Below are 21,911 nucleotides of genomic sequence, written 5' to 3'. Positions count from 1 at the left end.
CTGATATTATTGAAGAAGAAGAGTTGGTTCTAATATGCCGCTTTTCTCTACCCAAAGGAGGCTCAAAGCAGCTTACAGTCACCTTCCCTTTCCTCTCCCCACAACAGACACCCTGTGGGGTGGGTGAGGCTGAGAGAGCCCTGATATCACTGCTCGGTCAGAACAGCTTTATCAGTGCCGTGGCGAGCCCAAAGTCACCCAGCTGGTTGCATGTGGGGGAGCGCAGAATCGAACCCAGCATGCCAGATTAGTAGTCCACACTTCTAGCCACTACACCAAGCTTCAACAATATGTTTTTAGGTAGACTCTATGGTTTGTACTAGGCACAGTCTTATTGGAACTTACCTAGGAACAAGCGTTATCTGTGGCAATGATCCTTGTGACTGTATTTGTAATTTTCTTCTACCCTCATCTAAAGTCTTGGTGTACCAGTCTGGTTTATGTGATCTTGTTCTGGTCATGCTCTGTTTTTACCCACATGTACAAAGCACTATAGACGATACATGAATGTGCTTCAGTCATCTTTTGCAGGAGTTGTTGGTAATGATTAAGTTTGCTAATGTCATGTACTTTACCTCATTTTTCTAAAGCAAGTCAGTACTTACAGGAGTAAAGTCAGGCCCAACTGGCAGACAAAAGAATGCCTGGATAGAGAAAGGCATTAGGGCTAAGCCAAGCTCAGGGTCAAGACTCGGGAATTGTCAATAGTGGTAAGATCCAGTAGACCTGAGCTGATTTATTATACAAGGTGGGCAAACCCCAAAGATTAAAGTAGAGATACAAATCAAGGGAGCCAGTAGAAAATAGGAGAGAATGGAATATTTAATGGCATAGAGGTTTGTCTGATGCCAAGGCAGGGTAGATAGTGGGAGCCTTGTAATCAGGCCATAAAACACATCATGAGTTCTGATCCCTCTCTTTTTACCCTCAATGAGAGAAATTTGATCGAAGGTGATCTATTTTAAAGGATTTTCAGTTGTTGTTCCAACACTCTCCAGTGGGCTGCCACTGGAGATTAGATCTGTCCATTCCACGCTTTTAGTGTCCTGTGATGGCTTTAAAGAGAAGCAGCTGTATTTGCCTATATGACATCTGTGTCGTGATATCATGTTGATCTCCGTGTCTGGTGTTTCAGGACTCTCAGAAACATTGTTAATGTAAAAGAATCCATACCTCAAGTATAGCAAAAAAAGGTTGTCTAGGACCAACCGTATACATTTGAAGCAAGAAAACATAGACAAATCATTTATTTCCACTGAAACAGCAATAAAGTTTTAGGAACCATCATCTTCTGAAAAAAATAGTACTTTCCCCATTGTACATCATGTTAGCTATGTTTGGCAGGATTTTAAAGAAAAAAACCCATAAATATTGTTTAAAAGTGTGTTTTGCAGGGTTATACTTTATTAAACAAATGTGCAGTTCTAATTTTGTAAAAACAATTTGTTTATTTTAATACATACCCTGACCTGCATGCCCCCAAGCTTGCCAAAACTCATCAGACCTCTGAAGATAAGCAGGATCAGCACAGTTTAGTCTTTGGATGGGAGCTCACCAGAGAAGTGGAGGTTGCATTGCAGAGGCAGGCAATGGCAATCCACCTCTGGATGTCTCTTGCCCTGAAAACCCCATGAGGGCTCTCTGTAAATTAGCTGTGACTTGAAGCACTTTTCACCACCACCATTTTAATGCATATTTTCACTTCAAAGGATTAATCCTGCAGATATATAACCATTTTCTAATAATTTCCGTCAACCCAACAGATTTATTTTCCCCTTGTCTTGTTGCTCCATCTGCTTTTTGCATAATTTTGCCCAGATGGCATAGTGTGTTTGAGCATTGCAGCTCATTTTTTACATCTAATGATTATATTTTCCTCTGGGGTTAAGATATTTTTCAAAGCGATTTGCAGTTCCTATAATGTCAGGTAGTACCATAGCTGACAGCATGTATGTTTTCTTTTTTTAACTAGCGTGTCAGAAGGAGAAGTACAGATGAAAATGTAAAGCAAGCTGTATTTTTCTTTACAGAGAGATGCACATCGGCATATAATTCACTAGCTTGGAGAAAAAGGAGCCCGCACACTAAAGTATACACTAAAGCTGAAAAAATGCATTCAGGTATAATGTTATATTACTAATTATATTACATTGTTTTCAACAAAACATTGTTGAATATAATGAAGATCTCACAGAGGTAATTTGTTATTGTGTCCATTTTTGTTTTGTATATTGTTGATGGGTTGGAGGGGAGAACATAGGAAATGCTAGAGTTGATGCTTTTGTCCCCCAGACTGCTCTAGATAAGGAGCAAAACCCTCAGACCTGAGATCTACTTGCAAATAGATTTTGTTCCAGCATCTTTCCTTACTTAGACAGACTGGATCAAGGTAAGGGCTCTTTTTGAGTCTTCGCTGACATGTAATATGTGAACATGGAAGTAGATCCAAAATTCTTTTTCTGCCCACTCAAATGTTGCCTGCGTAGAATGTTATCAGTTTTCATCTCTGCTGCATGAAAGTCAAAACCAGGCAATGGAAGAATTCTCTCCATCTGCTACTTCTGATGGTTTGAAGTGATGTCTCCATCATACATCATCATTCCACTGGGCCCATGCACTTTCCCACTCTTTTCTGTTTGGCCCCTGGGAAGCGTCACTTTTGGCTTCTAGAATGCCATTCCATATGTTTTGTATAGTATTTGGCATTTTGAGCACTTTCCCCACCTCCCCCAATTTGGTGCCACATTTACCCTGCAATTCACAGATCTGTTATATCTGTCAGAGGATGATCACAATGTACATGGCTGTTTGATGGCTTGTAGTCGTCAGATCAGCTGAGCCAACACCCCAGACTGACAAAAAAAAGAAATGTGATAATTTCCTAACTAGTCCAGGGTTTTTTTTCTTCACTGGCCTTTTTCACGGATTTCTCAGGGAAGTCCCGTCTGATTTTTTTTTCAGTTCTGCGTGTGACCCCATTCTCCGAGCCTAATTTTTTATGGCTACAAGCATTGCCAGATTTCACTTTTTTAATTGGAGGATGAGCATATAATCTGTTTGGGAAACTGTTTAACTCAGCATGTAATAAAATAACATTTTGGTTAACCAACAGGTTTCTCTCTTGAAATAAGAGTTTTCAACAGCCATGCACAATGGAATACATATTCTGATTAATGGCACTTTGTCATGCTTCCTCTGTGTGAACCAGGGCTACTTTACAAAATCATATAGATGAGAGTTAGGGTTGCAAGCAAACAGATGGAGGAAGGGTGGGGAGTATGGGAGGCATGTGGGCAGATGGGTCACTGGCAGTGGGCCATTGCAGCTGCCTTGGGCCGTGGCACCTGCCCCAGGTCAAGGTGTGCTGATGCCAACCATAGTTACTCTCCACACTACTCTGGCAATATTAAAGCACTCCTCAGCTTCATTCAAAGTTCATTACAGTTAACCAAACAGCATTATTCAGCATGCTCTTCTGTAATAGTACATTTCAGTAGATATTGGGTAGTTTCTGTACTAAATAGTGTTTCAAAGAGTTTTCTGATCAGTGTCTACAAGTGGCAGAAAATAGAAAACTTATGAAGTCTGTTCAGCAACAAGTGCTACTTCTCAGTGAGCCTAACATACATAAGATTTGGATTCACATACTCAAATAGTAAAACTGGTATAGGACGTATTCAAGGATGCTTATTTGGAAATAAGATTCCCTGAAAACAATGGGACTCAGTTGAAAGTAAATGTCCTTAGAAATGGGTACTATATATATCCAGCCTTGGTGAAATCCCATTCACTTTGGGAAGCAACAACCTCTTTATTTTCGAGTAGTCTTATTATTCCAGATGGTACCAACAGGATTCAGCAAGATTAGTGTGCTACCTTGTAAACCATTAAGCTCTGGCAGCCATAATTAGTTACCATCCTTAGCTGTAATTAGTAGTAACTATTGCTGTTCCTGCCCTTCTTTAAACCCTACTTTCAAAACTAATTATTGTTGCCAGAGCTTAATGGCTTATAAGTGGGTGCACAAATCTTGCTGAATCACATAAGGTCCCATTCGCTTATTCTAGTGCTGCTCCAGTAAGTTTAATAGAACTACTCTTACTGGTATTTCTGGCTTTAAATTGTCATCAATGTAATTGGTTTAACTAAGGAAGCATAGCATGGAACTCCTTGATTATCTGCTTTTCTGCCACCATCAGAATCATATGTTGTAGTCAGCAAAGGTGAAGAGGGTCAGAGGATGGTCAAGGCTACCGAGGGGAACGGTGGGCCTGTGCCTGGTGGTCTAGTACTGCTGTCATCTTCAGCCCTACCCTTTTCTTGTGAGCTGGCTAGGTGTGGGTTTGCCAGGACCACACTGGATCAGAGGGAAGAGTTATGTCCTCTGCTTTGTCCCAGCTGACCCTGCCCCAGTTGACAAGAGGCCTAAGGCAGGCCCAGCACTCAGTGTCTTCTTGTAGCTAAAGACAGTGCTAAAGAAGCAGGAGTAGAACAGCCAGAAGCTGTAGCATGGAGGAAGCATTTTGGGAGGTTGGATGCAGCCCAAATCTCTTCCTGTCATTGTTAATGCCTTTCAGTTGTCATAATCAAAGTCACTGATTAACAATGGAAGCATAATGTGCAATGTCTTCAGATAGTAGTTCTCACATTTTGTGTGCCAATTACATTTACATCAAACTTTCAAACTCTTATGTGTGTTAATTTCAGAGCCTAGAAGAAATGGAAGCAGATAAAAAGGAGGTTTGAAGGAGAGGGAAGATAAGGAAAGACGTGATATGATGGTCTTCTTACAGCTTACCATCAAAAGAGGGGGAAATGCTAATTCAAAGACCATGGTTATATTAACCTGGAGAGCCAGAGCTGATAAGAATAAATTGTGGAATGCACAGAGCTGCTAAAACATATACATTAAAATATGTAAATGAGGCATATGTTTCTGAATGAGTTCATTTCCTAATGAAGTTCAATATTGCTTAAAAGTTTGACTGTTTCAAATACTTAATAGTGCTATAAAGACTGGATATAATCTTTTTTTAATAAAACATTTTTAGAAAACCCCCTTCCAGCCACTTCAGAGCATAGTACTAATAAGATTTCAGACATGGTAATTCTGATCTCCTGCTATATTGTGAAAGAGAAATTCATTTTCCAGTTATGAATTAAACTGGAGGGTTGTCATACACTGATGTCTGCACATGCCAGTGCTTTTCTTCATTCTGGGAGTACAGTGTCTGAATCTGCATGTCTGACAAAGCTTATTCAAGGTTTTTGTGATCAATATGACATTACTGGCAGTAATATTGGGGGAAGGAAGTGCAGTGATTCCAGTAAAATATTAGGATTGATTCATGCAGTCATTCTGACAGAGTAATAGTATGGAGGTGCTACCAATTTTGCCTCTTTTTAGCAAACTGTAAAATGAAATCTTCAGTCGTTTGCTCTCTTTAAGTTTATAGTTTACATTTTGGTATCTGAAGCAAAATGACCATGAAATCCTCTAAAAGGCTGTTTCTGTTTTCCATTTGCAGATGTTTTGAGAGTACTGAGGTCTTGCTAGGAATTCTGTTATTAGTGATGGTAAAATCCTTTATTTATCTGTTATTTATAGTCTTTCCCATTGAGACTCAAGGATGATTACACAGTGTGAATCAATGCAACCACCAGAATAATACACCCAACAAACAATGTTATCTGTATTACAGAAATTTGAAATGGAGCTGTTGTCTGAGCAAAGCATAGGTACTGAATATGACATGTTTAATATCAAGCAGAAGAATAGAACACGGTATTACATAAGTACATTGTATTTTGCTGAACCAGTTATCATCTCCTTTATTAAAGTACCCTCCTGAGCAATTCTGTGTTATATCATTTGTGAAGTCCCAGGAGCATGGGAGATTCCTGACATCATGAGGCAGGCAATTCCACAGGTTGGGGGCCACTACAGAGCAGTTTTTGATCTTGCCCATTTGTAGGCTGGCCCCTGCAGAAAGTCCTGCTAAAACAACTGAATTTCTCATGGCTGGACATAAGGCAGAGAGGCACTCTTGCACTTATGAGGGTCTGAGGCTATGAAGAGCTTTGTATGTTTTAGCAAGTACCTTGAACTGAGTTTGGTAACTGATGGGGTGCCGGTGGTGTGATTTCAAAATGGGTGGAGTATGCATGCTTCTTCTAGCTCCCAGTAATAAAACTGAGCTGCAGTGGGTGACTTATATAGAATACTGTTGACTTGTCTCAGTGTTACTATGGCATGGGTATGGGTGACCAAACCAGCCAAGTCAAGGAAGGGGATCATCTTCCAGAATAAACTAAATCAGAAAAAAGTGTTTGTTGCAGCTGCATACATTTGCTTTTCTAGCAGTAATATTGAGTCTAGTATAACTCTTAGGTCTCTTAACAAAGTCAGGTGAACCCACTCTATCAAAGGTGGGATCATGGTGTCAGGTCTCCAAAGCAGCATTACTTCCAGTGAGGGGGGGAGGCAGAGACTGCTCTTTCTCTCCCAGGCTTGCTGCGTCTCTGCTGTTCCTGCCTCTGCTTCTTCAGGCAAGTATACATGTCTCCCACCCTCCTGTCTTGTCTGAAAGCCGTTGTTTTTTTATAACCTCATATAAGCCAAGGGGGACCTTTTCAGCTTAAAAAAAGGGCTGGAAAACTCGGCTTATATGCGAGTATATACAGTAATATGTTTTCACCTGTGTCCTCTCTGTGTACTACTTTTGGGTAAGAAGAAGTTGTTAAATCAGTACGCATTTCCACTCATTGCAGAAAGGAGAGGGGAAGTGGGTGGCATTTCAGTACTCAGCACCTCCTGACCTGGACAGTGCAGGCAAGCTTGATTCCATCAGATGTTGGATGCTAAGTAGAGTCAACTCTGGCAAATATTTGGATGGGATTAGTGGTCATAATGCAGAGGCAAACAACAGCAAACCACCTCTGAATGTCCCTTGCCTAGCTGCCAGACATCCTTGGATCTCCTGACTACACTCCACATGTCATACAATAAATAAATAAATACTCAGCATCCCCATCTCTTTTTTGGAGAGTGGCTTGGGTGGGAGAGAGGTAGAGGAAGTTCAAGCTTCTGCTTTAAGGCATGATTTCTCTTACCTAGTGAAGCCCTCTCCCTTGCTTACCCACACATAGAACTTGGTTCAGCAATGGAGTTGAGCCTCTGTGGATGTTTGTGTCTGAAGTCCCAGATATGCTTATAAAATCTTATAGCTTCTTCTGACGCACATGAGATTACACTCTGAGTACTGAACTTAATGATAGCGAAGAGTGGTGACTTTAGGAATTTGTCTCCAAAAAGGATAAAATTTACACATTACAGATCCCACTCAACCATTGAGCTATATATTATAGAGAGTTCTATATAGGTACATTTCTATATAGAGTGTATTATCATAATCTTGACCACTGAGGAAGACCCGGAAAGGTCGATACACGTTTGGTCCTTGGTTCTATGTGCTGTTAGTTCGGTATAGTTTTTAAGAAGTTTTTACTCTGTTTTTAATTGTGCACCATAATAAACAACCAACAAGTTTTACATTATTTTTATTGTTCAGCTCAACTTTTGAGACCCAGATATGCAACCAGTCAGCTCTGGGATGAAAAATGTCCTTTATCTTATCTTTTTTTTTTGCATTGTTTACATGGGCAGTTTGATAATTGTTGTATGGGTGAACTGTCCAATCCCTTTTAAGAGTGTAGTTCTAAAGGTACTGGACAGAGTAAGATAGTAGTGATCTCCCAATGTTGGATCTTTTATATCCCTGTTATGATTTACTGTAAATCAAGTAGAATTCTGTCTTCCACTGTGGCTTTTCATGCTTAGAAGGTATATAAAGTCACATGGAGCTTCCCATTGTTTACAAAACAAGTGATTTAAATGAGTCCACCTTTATAGGCATACCACACTGTAATCAAGGGTAAAATCGATCTCTGCATATGCATAGGATCCACACATAGAATGATAGAATCATAGAGTTGGAAGGGAACTCCTGGATTATCTAGTCCAACCTCCTGCACTGTGAAGGACACTCACAACCCTATTGCTAATCCACTGTAACCTGCCACCTCCTTAAGCCTTCACAGAATCAGCCTCTCCTCATCTCCTCATCTAAAATGCCACTTGCTTCACTTGGTTTTCTCCCTTTTGCTTGTAAAGTTCCAGTATTGTACAGGTTCGTTCAATAGTGCCACCTAACATTTCAAAAACATTTATATACCAATTGGTTTTTAATAGCACTGTGCTCTCTTTAAAAGAAAAAAGAAAAAAATAGAGATAGAGTTTGAACTGGCCATTCTTGAGGAGGAAGTTGAATGAGCCTTGAGTCGAGTGCCAAACAACAAGGCCCCAGGCATTAACACTGTAATGGTGGAACTGCTGAGATGTGTACCAATCAAAACAATTACAGCTTTGTGTCAGAAAATCTGGGGAACTAATAACTGGCCAGAGGAATGGAAAGAATCTGTGTTCATTCCACTACCCAAAAAGGGTGACTCCAATTACCATACAATAACCCTAATTTCTAGTAAGATCCTGCTCAAAATCATACAACAACGCATCGCAACAACCATTGAAAAAGAATTACCAGATGGGGGCGTGGCACTCATGATGACATAGCAAACTTGTGCTGGATTTTGGAAATGTCTTGGGAATATCAGAAGGAAGGCTACATCTGCTTTATTGACTCAATGCTTTTGATTGTGTGGATATTGTGGGGAAGCCCTGCAAAATGTGGGGGTGCCAATGCATTAGATCAAACTCATGCAGTTACTCTACGCAGACCAAGAAGCTATTGTCCATATACCATTTGGTAACATTGGCTGGTTCAAAATAGAGAAAGGAGTGTGCCAAGGTTGTATTCTTTTCCCCTTCCTGTTTAATTTGTATGTTGAGATAATTATGAGAGAGATTGAACTCAATCAAACACTGGAATTAAGATTGGAGGAAGGAATATAAATAATCTTTGATAATGCTGATGACTCTACCCTCCTGTCAGAAACTAAGGAAGGTCTAGAACAGCTGGCTACAAAGCCCAATGAAGTAATTAAGAAATCTGTCCTTAAACACTACAAAGACAAAAATAATGACTAGTGATATATCATAATAACAACTGATGGTAAAGAGATCAAATGCATTCAGGAATTAATTTTTTGTGGATCACTCACAAATTGATGTGAGTGGTGATTGCTGTATGGAAATGAAATGTCAAATTGCTCTGGGTCACTTAGCAATGATGAGCTTGGACCAAATATGTTAAAGCAAGGACATAAGCCTGATAACCAAATGTAGGTTAGTTAGATATATCATATTTTCAATAGCCACTTATGGCTGTGAAAGTTGGACAATGAAAACATCAGACAAGAGAAGAATCAATTCATTTGAACTCTGGTGTTGGAAAAGGCTTCTGTGGGTTCCATGGACAGCAAAAGTCACAAACAAGGAAATAGTACAATGCATAAAATCTGATATATCATTAGTAGGCAAAATCACAAAACTCTGGCTCATGTACTTTGGCCGTATCATGCAATCCAACTCAATGGAGAAAGCAATTTTGCTAGGATTGGTCAGTGGAAAAAGGAAACCAGGCCAACAAAGAACATGGTGGTTAGACGTGATCAAGATGGACATCAGCCAGAACATAGCATGGCTGAGGAAGGTGGGGCAGGATCAGGGATCATGGCAACAGCTGTTGTATGGGATAACCAAGAGTAGGACACAACTGAATGAGTCACAACAACAACAACAACAAGCTCTACTGATAAAAGTGAGTTTATGAGCAGTCCTACAGGAATAAGATTCTACCATTAATTTCCCCATCTCTGTTGCTTTTAAAAGTCTCTGGAAACATAAGCCCTGGTCCCATTTGTACTTGGAAATGCCTATTCTCTTAGACTGCACTTACAACCTCTGGTAACAGAGACCTTTACAAACTTTGTATTCTAACTTGCTTATACTTTATATAAAAAGTTATACAAACAGTTTGGTCTACATAAAAGAACTCCAAACCCAGACTCTGACAGCCCTGAGTCCAAGGAAACAGAAAAGAACGTTTTCTAATATTCAGATATGGAAGTCAAATGTTGAAACAGTTTTCTTCCCTTTCTATTTGAATGCTGCAGGTTCAGATTTCTAGGCCACATTACTCTGTAGCCATATCTCACATCTAGACAGCCCAAAGCAATTTAAAATTTAATTCAAAGAGGTCTCATGCATAGTTCCTATTACTGGAAAAAAATATTCCTAGGGGTTTTTCAGGCAGAAAGTGTGGAATCTTACAATTCCTAACTGCTCAGCATCATTGAAATTCAGTGTAAGAACTATTGCATGGTGATAACTTGAATATTAAGATTCCATATGTAAAAAGTGTTGACTTACTAGCTGGGACCTATTATTCACTGTAAAGGTTAATTGTGGCTAACAGAAGAATGAGTTCTCTTCACATTGCCAGAAGAGTTTTAGCCTGTGGAATAGAGATATAGGAGGTCATTATACAGGCCTCTTTACAGCTTTGCTGCTGCTCTGTAGGATTACCCAGCCCCAAACAGTTTTCTCAATGGCTGACTTTATGATGGAAGGGAAGAAATCATTTGGCATTTGATGAGCAAAGTATAAATGAGCTGGGAATTGTGACTACAAGTTGGCCACTTACCCAAAAGAAAAAGCTTAGCCTGCTCTTAGACCTTTAGTAGTACCTTGATCTGCAGTAGCCAGCAGATAAACTTTGTATTGTATGGAGCCACGCATTGCCTCCTGCTACTATCTGCAAGTCCAAGCTGCTGTTAATTGGCATCACTACAGTAGCTGGTTCAAAAGCAGTAGCATATTGGGATGTTAAAACAACCCTGGACTAAGCTGAGCCAATTGGCTCATACGGTGTTGGCAGAGCTGTGGAACCAGGTGGTGGCAACCGCAGCAACAGATTTAGACCTGCCTGCAAGGGACACAGTTGACTTGTCTTTCAGCAACCATTTGCCTTCCTGGCTATGGTCCACCAAGAACCTTCCCAGTGCATCTAGTCTTCCTTCAGATCCCAAGGGACTGTCTTATCATGGTCTGATCTCTGTGGTCAAATCTGAGATACTACAAAGTGATGGTGGACAATCAGAAGACATTGGTGAGGGATTTGAGCAATGTCCAAAGCATTATAAAAATGATAAAATATCAGAAGAGTACTCAAAACTGGTAACTGCAATAGGGGAGAAAATTCCTATCATTCTTTCCTCGAACTCCTGAGATTGGTTTAAATGGTGAGTTATAATGAGATAGCTAACTCCAGTTTATAGAAACTAAAGGCAGATGAAAGGACAAAGGAGCAAACCCCCCCCCTAGAATAATATGGCTCTTGAATAATGAGGATTGCCAAGATGTTCAAAATATCATAGCTATTTGGGACACTTTAAAATATTGTCACCAGTGGCGTGTGAGCTGCCAGGGTAGAGACGTACAGGAAACAGGACCGGCTGTCTGTGCAAGTAACTCACTCATAGAGTTGGTGGTAACATCCATCACTGCTCTAGGAAGCCGCCATATTTGTATGAAGTTGATTCATACAAATGCTCTATGGAAGCATGTGCAAGGAAGGATGCTAAGCTGCTACATGGTTGAGTACACCAATTCTGTTTCTTTCCCCCGGACTCTCTTTTTCTCACTTTATCCTTTAATTGATGCTCACTTGCTCACAAAAGTCTATAACTCCTAGAGGGGATTGCATTAATTGCACATACAGTTATGGGTGTTCGTGTGTGTGTGTGTGTGTGTGTGTGTAAACAGTTTTTCAACTTATTTTACTCATGCAGAAACCCTACCTATACTGTGCTCAACTCCATTTTCCTCACCTACTGCTAGGCATAAGACTATCAAGCTGGCTATTAGAAGAAACAATCTATTTAAAGTAATTATTGAGTTATTATGAAGAAAAAAAGTTTTCATTACATAGAAATATTTGATTGCAGACAAACGCAATTGAAAAAAAATTGCTACTGCAAAACTTTCGCTGGAGAATAATCACTAGAGGGCAGTGTTAGAACACATACAGAATAGGAAATCTTCCCCATGCGATATCTTGATAATGAAGAATAGGAGGCATTTATTATTTAGACTTTATATGTACATGTGCATGCACACAGTATGCAACCATATCAAATAAAGTATCTTTGATTATAATTTAGAAAAACAGCTTGTTACCTGGTCATTTTTGCAATACGGGGCACATTGTGTCTTTTTAAAAGACTGTTTTAAAGTTTGCCAAGTCTTGGAAGAAAATGAAACGTTAGACTACAGTACCAATTTCCCATTTTGCTCATTAAATTATTTTGATGAAGATTTTAAAAGTAATTTGGCTAGGTTGGAAGTGCTCTATACATTACATGTATAATTAAAAATATATACACTTCAGCATATTTCCCCCTTAAGTACATTAAGTTTGTAAATCGACAAACAGTAGCATTTCATGGAATCAAACTACTTTCATAATGATAAAATGAACGTTTTAAAATTAAACATAACCCATTGTATTATTTATATTAAACCAAGAAATTCTCAACACAGATATGATAGTAAGACGCAGTTAAATCAAGCATGTTTGGTGTCATGTCTTTCTAACAATCTTGAATTGTTATTGGTACCCCCTAATAATGGTGTTGGGGAAGAACCCCGAATAATGGGGTTGGGAAAGATGCTGGAAGATCCAGGATCAAATTTTCCCTGCAATACTAAAATGGAATTCCAAGTTAGCTATTGCAGGGATGTTGTGCAAAGAAAGGATTTTAACTTTTCCACCTGCATGGTTTTACCCATCAAAACTCAGCAGCTGCCACCTCCATATCATTCTTAGCTAGTAAGACAAAAATGGGCAGGCATTTTATTGATTGTTTTTTTCCTGAGATATTGGTTCTTCCCTTTCCTTTAGACTCAATAAGATTTCCCCATATCCCACCCATGCAGAGGCTAGAGGGATTTCAGTTAACAATCCCATGCAGAAGTAGAAAGATTACATTCCATCCCCACACCCATTTCTGTGACCCAGTCCAAAACATGATCCCACACTGCAGCAGCCCATTTAAAAACTCACTGCAAAATTCCCAGCACATTTTATGTAATGAAAAACTGAAACATCTCTTACAGACCCAGAGATCTAGATGACCTCTAAGGAACAGTGAGGTTCTTGCAGGAGCACATCCCCCCCTTTTCCTGTTAGATTGGTTAACTCTGTGTGCACAATATGTTCCCTTCACTTATGTGAATGGAAAAGACCTGTCTATGTAGGAGTTTAGTGCTTTTATCACTGTTCCTTGCATGCAAAGGATGATCTATTTGTATATGACAACATCATAGGTTATCTAGTGTTACTCCCATTTTGGCTGAAGGCCAGTGATATATGCAGGTGCTTCTTTCCCAAAAGATATGCCATAGCTATTAACAGAATCTGGAGCAGCCTACCTGTGCAGGATGTCAGTGGAGATAGATCTCAGAGCCCTGCAATCATTTACTGCTCGGAAGTGGCAGTTTGTGTCAAGATGCCAACACCTTTATCTCTACATAGCAGCAAGAGTAAGTTTTACAGAGGAGTAATGGCAAGAAATCCCCCTCCGATAAGGCTATGGCAGTGTTTCAAGTCTAAAAGCTAGCAGATGTTTAATATTTCTTACCTTGAGGCCACAGATACCCTGCTGTTTTGATTTAGCGTGTTAGAGAAGCTCTCAGCATGACCTGTGCTGAAACTGCAGCAGAATATACATCCTCAAAAGCTGAGCACATCTTTGTTCTCTTGTCTCCTTTGCCCTTGGTTATGTTGTGTTGTTTTGAAGTGGGGCTTCTCCATGGATCTCAGTCGTTTCTCCCATGCGTATTCTATTATTTTGTTTTTGTGCTGTCAGGCTAGGCAACACCATTTAATTTGTCAACGCCTTACTCTGAAACATCATCATTAGCTGACTTCACATGCTTGCCTGAACTAGAATATTAATTCAGTTTTCCATCCTGTTTGATCCAGAGGTCTGAAACATTAAAAACCTTCAGTACGCAACAGCTGATTTAATTTGATCCAGAATTAGGCACTAAATCATACTAGTCTTACTCAGATTAGTCAAAACTGATTGTTGTTCTTCTTGTTGGTAAGTCACGGCTGACTTACGGTGATCCTGTAGGGGTTTGAAGGCAAGAGATGTTCAGAGGTGGTTTGCCACTGCCTGCCTCCATGTCCCAATCCTGGTATTCCTTGGATGTCTCCCATCCAAGTAGGGAGCCTGCTTAGCGTCTGAACTCTAATTAGATTGGGTTAGCCTGGGCTACCAGGACCAGAACTGGTATCTAGAGCATTCAAGTAGATCTCTCCCAGTTCTGCTACCCAAAGATTCTGTTTCTAAGCCCCATTCTGTCACAAAAGCCCAGTGAGTTACCTTTGGTCAGTCATTCTCTCTCTTCTTACTCACAGGGTTGTTGCTGTGGTGAAAAAAGGAGGAGGTGAGAAAAGCAGAGTATAAATATCTAAATACAGTATTTGCTGGCGTATAAGACTACCTTCCCCCCCTGAAAAACATGCCTCCAAGTGGGGGGGTCGTCGTATATGCCGGGTGCACTTCAGTTGGGATAGACATAGCTGCCCATAGTGTCCCATAGTACTGTATTTTGAGTGGAAATTTTGGGGGGTCGTCTTATACGCCGGCAAATACGGTACCTAAATAATGGAAATAAAAGGTAAAGGTATCCCTTGTGCAAGCACCAAGTCATGTCTGACCCTTGGGGTGACGCCCTCCAGCGTTTTCATGGCAGACTCAATATGGGGTGCTTTGGCAGTGCCTTCCCCAGTCATTGCCGTTTACCCCCCAGCAAGCTGGGTACTCATTTCACCGACCTTGGAAGGATGGAAGGCTGAGTCAACCTTGAGCTGGCTGCTGGGATTGAACTCTCAGTCTCATGGGCAGAGTTTCAGATAGCATTTCTGCTCTTACCACTCTGCACCACAAGAGGCTCAAAATAAAGGAAATATTGGGGCTTAAAACAGCCACATGGTGTGTGTGTGAACTGCAGTCTTTTCTCAGAATTAACACTGCGTGAAAGCATTTCCACTGGAGGGGGGGGGAGGGATGTGCTCTACTCCTTATGAAAGTCAGAATTCTGATCTAGAGTGTCACACAAGCTGCCACTGCCAGTGTCATGTGTGTGTCATTCATCAGTTCATTCCTTTGACAGGATCCTGAATGGTTCTACTGCTGTAAACAAAGCAACAGCCAATATACATTAAGATCGAAAATCAACTGTAATGTTTTAATGCCCTGATCTGGATAACCCAGGCTAGCCTGATCTAGTCAGATCTCAGAAGCTCAGCAGGATCAGCCCTGGTTACTTAGATGGGAGGCCTCCAAGGACATCCAGGATCGCAAACCACCTCCAAATATCCCTTGCCCTGAAAACTCTGCAGGGTCACCATAAGTCAGCTGCAGCTTGATGGCACTTTGCACCACCACCACCACCACCACCAATATATTAATCTATTTCAGATGTAACTAGTATTGAAATCGGATTGGCATTCTGTTTAATGCGTATCAAACTGAAGCCTTACTTGAGTAAAAGTTCCAAGTTCTGTGCACAAATAAGGTGTCATAACTGAAAAATATATTAGGTCAAATAGTGCTTCTGGTTGTGGGGTTTCAAATAACAGTTGAGACAATCTCATATAATAGATGCACATTTCACTGACAGGTTAGTTGAGGATGATTTTCAATGTATCTGTTGATAGAGGTATTGGGAGGAGACATAGGAAGGTAATTCATAAAAAGTTGTGGAAAGGCGTCATGTTTAAAATGAAGCAAAGTTTGAGTACAGGAGCACCTTTAAGATTTCAGAAGTATGCACACAAAAGCTTATATCCATAATTAAACTGGTGGTCTTAAAAGGGCTTCTGGATTCAAACTTTGTTCTGTTGCTTCAGACCAATATGGCTACCCACTTGAATTTGTTTAAAAAGAAGTAACTGGTAAGAGGGTGAATTTGAGGAGATATGAGTAGACATCTGCTGGTATGCACACATATTTTGGATTTATAAATGATTTTCAAATGCAATGAAATGTTTATGATTCATGGATGGGTGTTTCTGTCATATAAAAACTGTTGGGCTGGATCCCATGGACTAATTTCCCCAACAATGACACTTTCTTCTGGAGTGTGGCACCTTCCCTGCTGTCAGTGACTCTTCTGCTGGTTTGGAAGGTTCCTTGCACTGGAGATAAACACAGTCTTTTGGGCATCCACAGATACCAATTCAATGTTATTCTCTATAAATATTTAATCCATATTAAGATAAAATAAAAAAGTAGAACTCACTACTGCAAACTTACCACTTCTTTAATTATACCTTCCCATCTGGCCAAATTCATATTTTTGACATTAATTTAGATGATAAAACAATATCCATTATTCTATGTTAATTTTTTATATTGACTTCAAACCCTGACTTGGATAGTCCAGGCATGTCCAATCTCATCAGATCTCAGAAGCTAAGTAGGGTTGGCCTTGATTAGTATTTGGATGAGAAACCTCCAAGGAGAAGAAGAAAAAGAACAGTTGGTGTTTATATCTTGCTTTTCACTGCGGAAGAAGTCTCAAAGTGGCTTGCAATCGCCTTCCCTTCTTCTACCCACAACAGACACTCTGTGAGGTAGGTGAGGCTGAGAGATCTCTGATAGGACTGCTTGGTCAGAGGAGCACTATCAGGGTGGAGATGGGTCCAAGGTCACCCAGCTGGCTGCATGTGGGGGAGTGGGGAATCAAACCCAGTTTGCCAGATTAGAAGGTGCCACTATGCCATCCTCTCTCTAGGGTCATGACAGTGATAAACCACTGCTGAATGACTTAGTTTCTGGATAACTGTGGGAACTCCTGACTATACTACAGATACCGTATGTTCAATAAATATTGACTTGTATCATCTTTTAGGCCTGACTGCAATGCAGAAGTATTTCGTCAAACAGCTTATTGAAATTATTATTTGAATCCTTGAAAGTGACCTCATTATTCAGCAGTGATACATTCTGAATGCTTAAGGGCCAGGATTAGAGTTTGTACTGATTTCTGAAATGTCTGGCTTCTTAATGCTTTTCTGGATGGTCTAGACATGACGTTTATAATGTGTTTGCCACAGGGACTGGCAACTGTACAGGAGCTACTGGTTCTTGTAGATAACTCCCTCAAAAAGTGCCATAGGTCCATGATTATTGCCAGAACCACAGTAAAGATGGTGGTAGCTCCTGTCCCAGGCCATTTTCTCAACCTAAAATGATATGGGAGGGGTAGAGGCTGTGATTGTACATGACAATTAGCTGGCAGTCCCCTTGGATAATATGTGAGAAACATCCCTCAAACTAAACTGAAGCAAATATTTCCAATGTTAGATGGATATTTATTATGCAAATCCATTGTTAAACATTTCCCCCCCAGTTTGGTCCTGTTTTCTGTTCCAGGATATTTTTTAAGGTCTCTAGATTTCTTTTAAAAGTTGGGAACTTTTCTTTGCTGCATTATACCCTAATTATACTTTTAAAAATTATAATTGGACTTATAAACCATTACTCTTGGACCAGCCGGTTTACATTAAAAACCTAAAATTGTAAAATACAATCCCCATACAACAAACACTATAACAGTATAACAGATGGTGGCAACAATATCTAACCCCTCAATACCTCAGCCCTTCTGTTCACAGTTGATATTCCAATAGATGTCACCAGGTGACGTTGGCCCAAGGGAAGGAGCCAGTTTCAACTAGAAGGGGGAGGACCCAATCTTATTACCCCAGTCTCCAAGCTGGACTCAACCAAATGCCTGGTGGAAGACCTCCATCTTGCAGGCCCTGCAGAATCTACAGAGCTCCTTCAGGGCCCTCAGCTTTTCTGGGAGCTTGTTCCACCAGGTAGGAGCCAGGACTGAAAAAGCCCTGGACCTGGTCAAGGCCAGGTGTACTTCCTGAGGGCCCAGGACAGCAAATTAATACCCATAAATCAAAGAACTCTGCAGGGAACATAAGGAGATAAGCGGTCCCACAGATAGGAAGGACCCAGGCTGCATTCGGACCCATTATGCATGGGGGGAATAATGCACATTCAGGGTGGAAGGGCGGTGACTAAAATCACTGATAACGCACGGTGCCCGCTGCAACCAGCCGCAGCTTCGGTGCATGCCGCCGAAAAAGCCGCGTTAGCAAAACGCGGAAGAAAGCGCAGCTTCCGGGTGACAGGGGCGCAACCAGAAGCTGCGCCGGGGTCGCCGCTTGCATAATCGGTTACTCTGGGTTTTGCCGCCATTGCGCCCCATCCCGTGCATAACTGGTGTGCTTCGCGTCTTCCCCCTCCGCGTTTTCCATGTGACCCGAAATCGCCGTTTTGGCGGCCGTGCATAATGGGCTATAGCCTTAAAGGTCAAAAACAAAACCTTGAATTTGATCTGGAAGCTAACAGGCAACCAATGCAGCTGCCTCAGCAACAGTTGGACATGGGCCCTTCAAGATGACCTAGTGAGATCCCATGCAGCCGCATTTTGTATCAATTGCAATATGATCACCAAGCTTTATGCCATCAATATATAGCATCAATATATGCCATCAATATATAGCATGCCTGTAGAATTACTGACATCTGTTGTTTTTCCTTATTGCTTTCCTTTTTTCTTTATATGTATCAGGCAGGGTCACTCCTTGTTTTGGGGTGCACTGTGTTAAATACTCTCTGTGAGATGATATTATTATTTATTGAATTTATATGTCACCCTCCCAGAATGGCCTTGGTACACCAGCATTACCTCAACCTTGTCCATCCCAGTCTTCCTCTCCTCATTCAGACAGAAAACAGGTGGGGACAGCTTTTTCTGCTTGGTGCCACTGCAGCTTGCTCTGCTAGAAAACCAGTGGTAATGGCAATGAAAGAGGGTAGACAACCGTGTGGCAGTGATGTCTATTTCTTCTTTTGGCTCCCATCGCCACTTATTTAATTCACTTACAGCCTTGCAGGATGAATGGGTACCATAGAGAGACACAATCCTGCCTCTGCTCCAGATCAAAAAAGGGCGGGCTCTTACTCCTACTCCTCTTCTGCAGCAGTCAGGGAATAATGGTGGGCTTCTCCAAGGCTCTCAGACCTCAGCAGTTGCCCTAGCAGACCCTGAACCTGGTCCTAGCAACAGTAATACCAATTCTACTAATGTTCAAAGAATTGGTGGTGGTTGTTAAAATCAGAGTGGACCTTTTTTTGCTCAATAAAATCAGAGTCCAGTAGCACCTTTAAGACCAACAAAGATCTATTCAGGGCATGAGCTTTCGAGTGCAAGCACTCTTCGTCAGAATATGAACTCCTTACATGACAGGGAATATATAGCAAAAATCAATTCTGTTACATCAGTAGACTGTGTCACACAACCAAATACTATTGGACTCTGATTTTATTGTGCTACTTCAGACCAACATGGCTACCCATTTGAATCTATCCTCTTTTTTTTTGATGTTATTCTTCAACTGTATACTTTGCCATTTAATATTCAAACCCTCATTGTAAAAAAAAAAAAAAGACTATATTTACTGAAAATGGTCAATTTTTTAATTGGCTTGGACTGTGTTCTTATCAACAATATCTTAACACCGCCCGTGGCGCCACGGGCGCCACGGACTAAATAAAAGGGTAAGGGGTTCTGGGGCGGGATGTGTCCGGGATGAGGAAGGGTCCGGATTGGACCCTTCCTCCGGACAGACAATCGGAGGAACTAATCAGCAGGCGCAAAGCGCCTGCTGATTGGTCCCTCCAATTCCCAGCCCTGAGCAACTGCGAGCCGCGCGCAGCGTGGCTCACAGTTGCTCCTTTGCCGGCGGCCTGACGTGGCGGGAGGCGCAAAGCGCCTCCCGCTACCTACTCCAACATCAACGCTGAACCCCGCCGCCCGCCGCCGAGCCGCTGGCCGCACTCGTCTCCTACCACCTCCTCAAACATCAACGCCGAGCCCCCCAAACCGCCGCCGAGCTGATGGCTGCACTTGCCTCCCACCGCCTCCTCCAACACCACTGCGGAGCCCTGCAGGCCGCCGCCGAGCTGCTGGCCGCACTCACCTCCTCCAACATCAACGTCGAGCCGCCAAGCCGATGGCTGCACTCGCCTCCCGCCGCCAGCGGCTCCCGCCAACGAGCCGCTGGTCACACTCCGATATCCAGCAACACAGCCAGGCCACCTCTGAGTGCGGGGGGGGGCACCCTCCTCAAACTGCGCGATTAAAAACAGCACGATGATGACCCGCCGCCCGCCCTCGCACTTCGCTAACGACATGACGAGCCCGCCGACCAGCCGCTGCAGGAACCCACGCCACTTCCTGTTGCTGGCCACTTCCATTATGACGACGCTGCGGAGCCACCGCCCACGCTCCAACATGGCCGCGCCAAACACCAACGCACCAAAGAGCTGCCGCCCGATCGCAGTTCGCCCCGTTGACCAGTCGCCCCAACTTTGTCGCCAAAATACCGAGGCCCAACGACCAGCCACCACGGGAGCCCACACCCTGCTTGCCAACGCAAGCAGAATGGCGCCGCGGAGCCGCACCCCGTCCTCAAAAATGGCCCCTCTGGACGGTAAGCTCCCTCGCCTCTCCCTTTCTGCCTAATTGGGCAGCACGCCGCGATCCTGGCTTACACGTCCGCTTCCACGGGCCCCTGCCAGCACCCCCCGACAAGCACGAGACCCTGCTAGCGCCCATTGTATTCAGTCTACAATGGGCTTAGTCCCTAGTTATACATATTATACATAGTTTTGATTTTTTTTAAATCAAAAGGCAGTAGCCTAGCTAATATAAATATCTTAGAGAAATTACTGCATTCCTCTAAGTGGTTTAAGAGTTTCACAGCTTGTTTAAGAGTTTCACATTTCTCTTCAGAAAGTCCAAGATCTATCACGTAGTGCTAACACCTTACTAACAGACTGAGAGTTCCAAGGGCTGTAGTTTCTCAAGATGTTTCTTGATAGCTCTGTGGGAGATGTTTTAAATAGATACCACTCAAAGCTGTGTGCCATTTTCTGCAAGGAAGCAAGCTATATCCAAACAAAGACCGAGAAGGAAGCAAGCAATATACAAAAAAAGAATGTTGGATTCAGATAGACTTTTAAATGATGATCCCATATCACCATATGGCATGATATACAGTATTTTCATTTGAACCCAAAGACCATTTTTCTGAGGTAAATCTAGGAATAATTTTAAAAGCATGAGTTATAGGAAGCAACTCCGTAGCTCATATTGGAATATGTAAGATCTGTAGTGTGCATGATTCAGCAGAACATATAGAAAATCCTACAGAGGGCATCAGAGACATGTATTTATCACAGATTAAGAAATTTTTCAAATAATCTCCTCCATGACATGGGTTCAGTTGGAGAATTTCTGCTCCCTTGAGCACACTTCCTCCCTGTTTGCCTTCCGAATAGACAGAATGAATTCAGAACAACAGTTAGCTAGGACTCCCTATCATTCCTCTTTCTTTAAAAAGTTGTTTCTCGTCTAAGCAAGACTATTTTATCCTTAAAGCAGCAGGTGCTCTACACTAACCTTGCATTTTAAAACTCAGCCCCCTGTACAGACCCATTGGTAGATACTATTCATTGTGCTTAGACTCCTACAATCCATAGAATTTATTTGTTTGTTTGTTTATCTTTGAATTTATATACCACTGCTTATCCATAGTCTCATGGCAGTTTACCATAAAACAATAAGATATAATACCCTTAAAACTCCTTAATATATAAATACTAACATTAAAACATTAAAGATGGCAATGTAATCCGAGTTCTAACTCCCACCCCCTGTTCAGCATTCAGTCAAATTGGTCACATTATGTTGTTTGTTCTAATACAACATTTGGGATTGGCTTGGGTGG

The 21,911-nt window shown here is 41.7% G+C and overlaps 1 protein-coding gene across 7 annotated transcripts in view; it reads left to right on the top strand.

The window, feature by feature from the left end:
• C5H12orf50 (chromosome 5 C12orf50 homolog) overlaps positions 1–5,850 on the top strand; it is a 28,603-nt gene extending 22,753 nt beyond the window's left edge. For 2 of the 7 annotated variants that reach the window (XM_077338989.1, XM_077338987.1), the window contains 2 exons: positions 2,031–2,120; positions 4,708–5,507. In XM_077338989.1, the coding sequence (XP_077195104.1) occupies positions 2,031–2,120; positions 4,708–4,733 (116 nt within the window). In that variant the 3' untranslated portion in view covers positions 4,734–5,507. Of the gene's footprint in view, positions 1–2,030; positions 2,121–2,292; positions 2,390–4,707; positions 5,509–5,528 lie in introns of those variants that run through there. The other 5 variants (XR_013231237.1, XR_013231236.1, XR_013231235.1 and 2 more) reach the window with 5 other exon arrangements.
• The last annotated feature ends 16,061 nt before the right edge of the window (positions 5,851–21,911 follow it).

The sequence above is a fragment of the Paroedura picta genome, chromosome 5, assembly GCF_049243985.1.
Source record: "Paroedura picta isolate Pp20150507F chromosome 5, Ppicta_v3.0, whole genome shotgun sequence".
Classification (NCBI taxonomy): Eukaryota; Metazoa; Chordata; class Lepidosauria; order Squamata; family Gekkonidae; genus Paroedura; species Paroedura picta.
The sequence above is the reverse complement of the archived record's forward strand: the minus strand, read 5'-3'. Positions and strand labels throughout refer to the sequence as shown.